The sequence below is a fragment of the Lepidothrix coronata genome, unplaced genomic scaffold (assembly GCF_001604755.1).
Source record: "Lepidothrix coronata isolate B3197 unplaced genomic scaffold, Lepidothrix_coronata-1.0 Scaffold17, whole genome shotgun sequence".
Taxonomy (NCBI): domain Eukaryota; kingdom Metazoa; phylum Chordata; class Aves; order Passeriformes; family Pipridae; genus Lepidothrix; species Lepidothrix coronata.
In genome coordinates this window covers 7,540,542-7,549,031 of record NW_016690197.1, presented here as the reverse complement: position 1 = coordinate 7,549,031, position 8,490 = coordinate 7,540,542, and the positions used below count along the sequence as shown (strand labels likewise).

At 43.6% G+C, this 8,490-nt stretch overlaps 1 protein-coding gene across 1 annotated transcript in view; it reads left to right on the top strand.

Moving 5' to 3' along the window:
* The first annotated feature begins 26 nt into the window (after positions 1-26).
* Positions 27-8,490, top strand: part of ADK (adenosine kinase) — a 279,602-nt gene continuing 271,138 nt past the window's right edge. The window contains exon 1 of the mRNA XM_017806900.1: positions 27-146. Within this exon, the coding sequence (XP_017662389.1) occupies positions 82-146 (65 nt within the window). The 5' untranslated portion in view covers positions 27-81. The remainder of the gene's footprint in view (positions 147-8,490) is intronic.

Here is an 8,490-nt window from a genome sequence, read left to right as displayed (position 1 = left end):
GGCGGTGCCGGCGCGGTCGGCGGGGCGGGCCGGGGCCGGCGGGCGGGCCGAGGGGAGCGGAGCACGCCGCCCAGCGCGAAGATGGCAGCGGGGGAGCCGCAAGCCAAGAAGCTGAAGCTGGAGCAGAAGCAGCAGCAGCAGCTGAGGTAACGGGCGCCCTGGAGGGCTTCGCTTCGCCGACAAACCCCGGCGGGTGCCGGAGGGTCGCTGGTGCCGCCGGTGCTGCCCCCGGGCGGAGGGCGAGACACGTGTGGCGCTGCGGAGCGGGCAGAGTCCGCCGGGAGGGTCCCGCCGCGCTGTGCTCGGCCGGGCTGGGCGCGGGCGGCCCCGCCGGGCACCGGGCGCACGTGGAGGCGGCGGCGGGGCCGCTCTGCCCCGGGGCCGCTGTCCGGCCCGGCCGAGCCCGGGGCTGCCGCCGCCCGGGGCGCCCCCAGCCGAGGGGGCGGCGCGGGGAGCGCGGGCCCCGCTGTGCCCCGCGGGCGGGCCGGCCCGTGCCAATGGGCTGCCGAGCACCCGCACGGGGCCGTGCGGGGAAACCCAGCGCTGCCCGCGGCGATGGCCCCCGGCGCTGGAGCGCAGCCTGGGCTGTCACCCCACGTGCCTCCCCTTTGGAAATAAATCTCTGCCAAACGCCCCGGTTAACACCCGTGCGGGGGTCTCTGTCCCCGTTGGATAGGAATTCGGTTATCCGAAAATCCACATTAACAGTTACATTTTCTTCAGGACATGTGGAGTATTTTTAAAATGTTTTCATATTGTAAGAATCCACGCGATTTACTATGCTTCTTCATTTCAGTGATTGCTATATAATGTCACTGTCTGAATCCCATGTGACTGATGGCCTGCACAGACGCAAGTCATTTATTTTTAAACGTCATAGCAGAAAAATATAAGGTTTCTCAGTGCAGGATGCATGGGCAAAATGAGCACTCTGAGTACTGAGAGCTATAGAGCAGCTTTTGTTGGTGCAGTTTGAGGTTTGTTTTCTGAGGATTATTAATACACGAATATAATTGTAAGATAGCTGATTTCCTTCCAAGTATTCAGTGTATGAAGAGGATTAATGACATAAGGCTTGAGAGGTCCAAAATTATCTTGGCGATAACTAATAACTTGCTCAAATATAACATAAAGGAGATGTACTTTAGTACTGAGATGAGAACAGTCCTTTTTGGTACTGATGTCCTTACTGAAAGAGCTAATCCTATTAAATTTGTCAAAGTCAGGGTACTTGCTTCTTTGGCAGCTGAGTGACTTTTCAAGTTTAATAATAGTTGACAAGCTAAGATGCAGGTAGTAGAAGAGGAAAAATGTAACTGAGCTCTGAAAGCAAATAAAGGGCAGGCAGAAGGATAAGATTGGAGTCAAAGAGCAACAACTGTCTCCATGGACCTTAAAGCAAGGTGGGTCAAGAAGCTGGCAACTGCAATGTTTCTATTTATAAAGCTTATTAGGGGAAATGGCATTTTAACGTGAAACATGAAAAAAATTAGAAATTTGAGAGCATTATTGGAGTACTGAGTTAAAAGTTTAAAGGTTGCTTTACAGTGAAATGAAAGGCCATGGTGACGTGCTCCAGTAAAAACTGATTAAACTGAAAATACTACTTCTGCAAGGCATGATAAAACATGAGAAATGTTGATAGAACTTGTGTAATCTAATTCTGTTGCAAGTCATTTCAAGATGAAGTGTAAATAGACCCCAGCTCTGTTTCATAAGAGGAGAAATACCATGATTAACTGGTGATCAATAAAATTAATGTTTGTTGCGGGCCACAGGTTGAATTTATCAAGCTGATGGTGGTTGGACTAGATTTGGCAGACCTCAGCACTCATTTGAATGTAGTGGTAAGAATGTGTTTGGCTTAGTGCTGTGGTGGGACTTAAAAGCCGGTACAGAAAGTACCAGCATGATGGAGGTTCCGTGACTTGGTTGTTTTTGTAACAGGGTTCAGTTGTTAATGCAAAGCATTGCTCCATGTGCTTGGAAACACTTAATCTACGGATTAGAAGTGAAAAATCACTGGAAAATTTTGGGAGCTAATAGCATTGTATTTGTTATAGCAGGAATTAGAGGCGATTGTAGAGAACAATTCCTTGTTCTGAACATCTAGGTCTGAGGCTCTCCAGCCTCTTCAGAAGACCATGTCTAATGGATGGTCAATGTACTTTATTTATCCTTCTATATTATATCAACCCAAATCTTTCCTGTGGCTACCATGAAAACTATTTAGTGTAAAAAAATGACATAATGACATTAAAAAAAAATTAATTGTACTCTGCAACATAAGCTGTACCTCATTAACAGTAGCTAACGTTTCCTTCCCTTGTTTTTTTTTTTTTGTCATCATTTTCTCTCTCAAAGTGGCACCACAGAGGTTTCATGGATACATACTTTTGGCCCTTTTGATCTTTTCAGACAAAGGAAAGCAAATATTGCTCCCTCGTGAGGTAGGCAAAGCTGACCAGGTTCATGAAGCTACAGTTGTTTGAAAGCAATATAGGATGGCTGGCTTTTGCCACCCAGTGAGCAGCACACAAAGCCCCAGACCCAAACTGGGGTTCCCAGCTCAACAATGCGTTGTGCTGACATTCATCTGCTGGGAGGCAGGTTTTGCATTGTCTTTATTGACGGGTGCAAATCCCCAGTACAAACCAATGGGCTTTAGGCAAGGCCATTAATGTGTGCTGCCTTGTTTCAGGCTTCTGACTGCATCTCTGCTGTGTGAAATAGAATATCATTGTGTGTGTGTCAACTGTACTGTTTGAACAGAAAATAGGCTTGCAAAACTGCAAACGGCTTGTCACCGAGTGGCAGCATCAACTTACTAGAAACATCATGAGGTGTTACTTTACAGGAGAATTACTAAGGATTTGTGTCCTTTTATATTTGGTTTTGTGTTGGAAGTCTGTGAAAACTGCAACCAGACTTCTGCTAACAGCCTGGTACAATTACTAAAGAATTTGGACATTCCCTGTAGAAATGTTTGAATTTACATGTACATGTCTGTATAGAAATATGCATGTTCATTTTTTCCCTCTGCAAACAAACTTGTGAAGTCCCCCGTGCTGCATTATGGCCTTCTGGCTGTTCTGCAGCTGCTGTATTGATTGAATAGTCATGATGTGGCTGGTTGTTTGGACAAATCAGTTTTATCTACAATAAGACAGTGTAAGCATTGACTTTCACAAATACTTTATCCTAGAAGTACAAAGTACAATATTCTTCTTCTGGTATTATTAGACATCTCTTTTTTTTCAAAATAAATTATCAAATGCTCTGTGCATAATTGTTATCAAAAGCAGTCCTTTGTCATTAATGTTCCACTATATTTTAGACAGCTTGATACTAGTGACTGTAAAAAAATATCACTAATTTCATGCATTTTTAGTTTTTTTAACAAGCTGACTTTTAATTTAGCTTATTTCTTCATCAATGCTTTGCAAATGGAAGAAGATTCTGAATATTTTAAATTAGCTGTGACAAAGCTTTCAGTTAGAATATAGTAAATTGGTTTTCTTCCTCTTTTATTATCTCCTGCTTTTTTTTTAAATTTCACCTTGCTCCCCGTTTGTATTCATTTCAGTTTCCATCTTCATGGCTTATAGTCTTCTCACTTTCCAGTTTCTTATATCTGCAAATACAGGTTAACTTTTTTCATGTCCGTACTTGTAACGTCCTCAGTACAAAGCTCTGAAACTCTAGCGCTTTGCTGAGTTTGTTCCCAGAATTAAAGCAGTAGAGTTTTTCTTCAGAGGAATATTTAGACCCCTGTAGAAATTAGACAAAGAAATACTTTCGAAGACACTAGCAACAGACCTTGCTAATTTTGCTTTATTTAGGGCATAACAGCAGTAACCTTCCCTTCCAAGGTGTCTTGACAGAAATATATCCAAAACTGGAATGATTTGCAGTGTGGAAAGTACCTAGCTCTTATAGTTCAGGCACTGGTTTCCATTGTTCAGATATGTAACTCTCAAATTACTGTTCAGGTTGACACGTGTCTTCACCCAGCCTTTGATGTAATCCTGTGGGATTTTGCACAGCATGTGTCATGTTTCCATAGTTTTGTGTTCTTGTTTTGGAGAAGCTTGTTAGGGTGTTCATCCTTTTAATTGAAGTAATTCTTTGCTTTCCTGTAAAGGGGTGTGTAACCTGAGGAAAGAGGAGGTCGTGGGAAGGCTCTCTGTTCTCTGGACCACAAGCATGGCTGGTGTCTCTTTCTTTCCTTACTGCAGCCCACCTGGCCAGAAGAGTCATACTGAGGAGCAATGATGGTTTAGACATAACAGCTTTTGCTGATATCCTGCAGAAATGGACACCTCTGACTTGCTGTGCTGCCTCCCTGAAGTCAACAGGACTAGTCCTGTCCCTGGGGCTGCTTGCAGGCTGGATTACCTGTGGGAGGAGAGCCAGTGCAAATAGGCCTATTTCATCTTGGGTCTTGAAGTTCCTGTGATTTTTATCTGATATTTCTGAGTTCCTTCTTGTTCAGCTAATGAAACCGTTTGTGCAGAAGTACCTAATTGGATCTACTGATATTGCTTATAAACAAACAAGGAAGATGCCCAGAAAAGAGACTTGAGTGAATATAGAATTAGTTGAATATGGTGTCAGTGTAGCACTGTGAAATTCTGTAGAACAAGACCTTTTCTTACTCTGCTGTTGCTGAGGTATATTTCATGTGGAAATGTTTGAAGCAAAACTCTAGCCTGTGATTCAAGGTTGTGATATTGAATTTTAGTAGTTACTTACACAGCCACGGTACACAAATATTTCACAAAACCAGTTTCAGAAGCAGGGAATGGGTTGCTATCTAAAGGTCATTAATTAGTATTTGCTGACAATGTATTGGAAAACCTTATCCTCTTGAAAAAAAGTAAATTGAACTTGCAGATACAATGTGAACACTGCTTTTTTCAAGGCTGTTCCTTTTCTATTTACATAAATTCCTTCTTAGAATATCAATTTATTATTTATATAATATGTATAATAGTAGTGTAAAATATTATTATTTATATAATATCAAAGCATTTGTGTGAAGGAGAGAAGTCTTTGGGTATTACTCAGAATTCAGGGAAGGGAAAGGAATTTTTTCCATTTTGAACTGTAATCATTTCCATAATGATTGTTTGACCACAGTCAAAGCTGTTCCGTGCTTGAAGGGTATGGTAAAATAAAACTACTTGCTGGCTTTTTGCTACCTTGAGGTTTCATTTACAGTGCAGGATTGTTGAGGGTTTTTTTCCTTGTACATTCAGTGGTACTAAGCAGCTGTAACTGTCTCAAGGGCTATGGTATTTGATTAGAATAAGATAGAAAAAAAGCGTAGCTCTCTGCAATATACTGAAGACTTAGCAGATTTATAGACTTTCCTTTGCTGCTATAGCTAAATGGTCTGTGAAGCTGCATGAAAAGAAATGCTACGATTTTATCAAATTTTAAAATAATAAAAAAAGATTTTTAATACTTTGCAAGTAGAACCCATACAGGGAAAAAACATATTTTATGCTGCAAAATATTAAAATCTCTCTGTAGAAAAGTTTTCAAAACAACCACTGTTATAGTAAAAAATACCTGCAAGCTCTACAAAATATTGTTATTGAAAGAGAATTTGTGGACTTGCTGCTCAGTAGTCCTGTTTCATAATGTCTGCTGGGGCTGTTATGTAAAAGATCATCCTTCTGTCTCACAAAGATAGAGTGGGCAGCTTATTGAAGATCAACCTTACTTTTGCACTTTGAAGAAATTGAGTGAAATACGGGGATTAATGGAGAACTCTTTGTTTATATATTGTAAACTAGATGATTTATACCAAATATTCGTGGTGTAAAACATAACACATTAGTCCAGTGCCAAGGCCTAGATTGCCTATATCTCAGATACACAAGTTACAAATACATGAAGTGCAGAGTTTCATGAACTACTTCGATAAAGTACAATTTTAAATGTTCTCACGTGCTTTCCTGTTGTTTTATCAGGTAGAGGTGTAGTTCATTTTTCATTCATACTGTGCTTGAAAGGAAGCATTGTAGTGAAATCACCTGAGGAATAGTTGTTCATCACATGTGGAGAAACCCACATTGTTCTCTGTTGTGTAAGAACAGAAGCAGGTGAGAGAAACTGTGGCTAGACTGATCAGGCATTATATACTTTTACATGCAAAAGCTGTGCTTTTCATGTTTCTCTCAGGGTTTTCTGAAGCCAAATCACATGAAGGCAAGGTCAGCTGCCCCATGCAAGCAGAGGGAGTTTGGAAGGTGTCAGGAAGGCTGCCTAGCATGTACACGTGTGACTACGAGTCAAACCTGTGGCATGAGCATTAGGTTAGTCTATGAATGACCATAAGTGATAACTGACCATTTTACCAGGGATACCCTGGTTGCTGTTTCTCCACTTAGATGTCAGGATGTCTAGAAATTCTCTGGCAAGTGACCAAAAAATACACTGATAGGTGGTAGTAGGGGTAGATGATGTCTTGAAGATGTCAGTAACAATAGAACCTGTGGGTATGTGGTAATACAAGCCAGATGATTGGGCACTAGGGAATAGCTGGAAGCTTATAAAGTGCTATTGATAGATGTTTTTGAGGTGTCATACATGCTATTTTGTGAAAAGCTGTTAAATCTTCTTAGAAAAACTCTTGCTGAAGTGGTAAAAAGTTAGAAACGTTTGATGGTACCTCATTTGGACTCTGTAGCTTAATATTTGTAATATGCAGCTGTATGTTGCAAATTACTATAAATAGAGATGGTGGTAAAGTATTATATCTGTTTTCCTCTATGTATCATTATGTGCTTGTTGAAGTCAGGCAATGATTTATGAGGGAGTCTACAACTTGATTCTTTTAAAAAATGTTTTTATTATTTAGAATACAGCGATGAAACCAACAAGACCAAGCTGTGTTATATAGTTATGTAACTACAGTTATATACAATAACAGTAGTTATATAACTGTTGTTATATTTGCCTGTGATGGGATCTCCTCCTCCCCCCACCTTTTAGGTTACAAAACAGAAGTTTGGCTATTAAGCACTGAAATTGTCAAATTAGGGATAATAAATTGTTCAACATGGATCAGAGGATACACCCATTATACATCCAGATACAGTATTGGCATTTCAATAGAGTTCAAAATCCTCCATCAGGATCTGGGGACCTGTTGCACCCTGTGTTGTAACAACAGTAAGGGCATGGATGTGTTTTCCACTCCAATTTGACTTTTCAGGATCCCTGACACACTTAAATAATGAGAATTTTGTGGTGAGTTCAGTAAGTGATGATTATTTTTTGAGTGTCCAGTTTAGAGAACCTAGATTTGTCCTATGTCGGATATTGAGCATAAATTTTCCCATTTTCTTCATGTGACTGTAGATCCTTGAACATCATGAACATGTCAAATTTTGGCATCGTCTCATCTGCGACACCAGAAATAGTTGGAAAGTTTGGCTTTAATTTTTCTGAGTACAATATTCCCATTTTGTAGATGGAAAGGAAGGGAAACTTTGAACTAATAACTGCATGATTAGGAAGTTGTAAAGTTTAAATATTTAGTTAGAGGTGACACAGCAATACTTAACAGTGTAGGATTCACTTTTGGCAAAAACAACCTATTGACCTCAGTTTCATGAATCAGTGCTTCTGGAGCTGGTTAACAGAATAAGTGCCAAATACGCACAGGGTGGCAGTAACTTTGACAGCCAAATGAGGAGCAAGAATAGAAACCTGGCTTTACCGAGGCTTTTCCTTTCTGACACGGCAGTTCTGCCAGAGTGTGGGGCGAATGAGGAAGGGGCTAGGCAGCGACGGGCTGCCCTTTTCTGCCCGTGTTGCCCGTGTCTCCCCCTGTGCCCTCTGTCCGGCTGGCACGGAGCGCACCACAGGTGTCCGCAGGCGCTGCCGCAGCCCGGCCGTGAGGGGATGTGCTGCGCGGGGCTCGCCCGCCCGGAGGAAGGAGGTCACCCGGGACGGCTTCGAGTCTGACCCAACGCACATTCAGATAAAAGGAATGAAAACGCGTCCGTGTCAAGTGTGCAGCGATCGCCGATCGCGTGTCGGGGCAGGGTCAGCCCGCAGCGGGGCGGCCCCGGGCACAGCCGGGGCGGGGGGTCCCCTCGGGAGCGGTTCCCACGGCCCCGTGACAGCCGAGGGGAAGCGCTGCCAGGGGCTACGCTGGCCATCTTTACTATGGGCGGTGCGGCTGGAGCCCCGCACCTCTGCGCGACCGCCACTAAACTTGGTGTTTTGTTGTTTTTTGTTTTTTTTCCCAATTGTCGCTGTCGCCCTCCATCGCCTCCCGGGCTGGGAGCGGTGACAGCGGCGGCGGCAGCAGGAGGTGTGTGGGAGGCGCGCGCTCTCCGCCCGTACCAAAGATGGCGGCCGGGGCGCCGGGGGTGCCGTGCGGGCGGCGCCGCTCGGTACCGGGCGCTCCCGCACCGGGGCGCGGGGCCCACCGCCAGCGCCCCGCGGCTCCGCGCGCCCCGCGGCCGC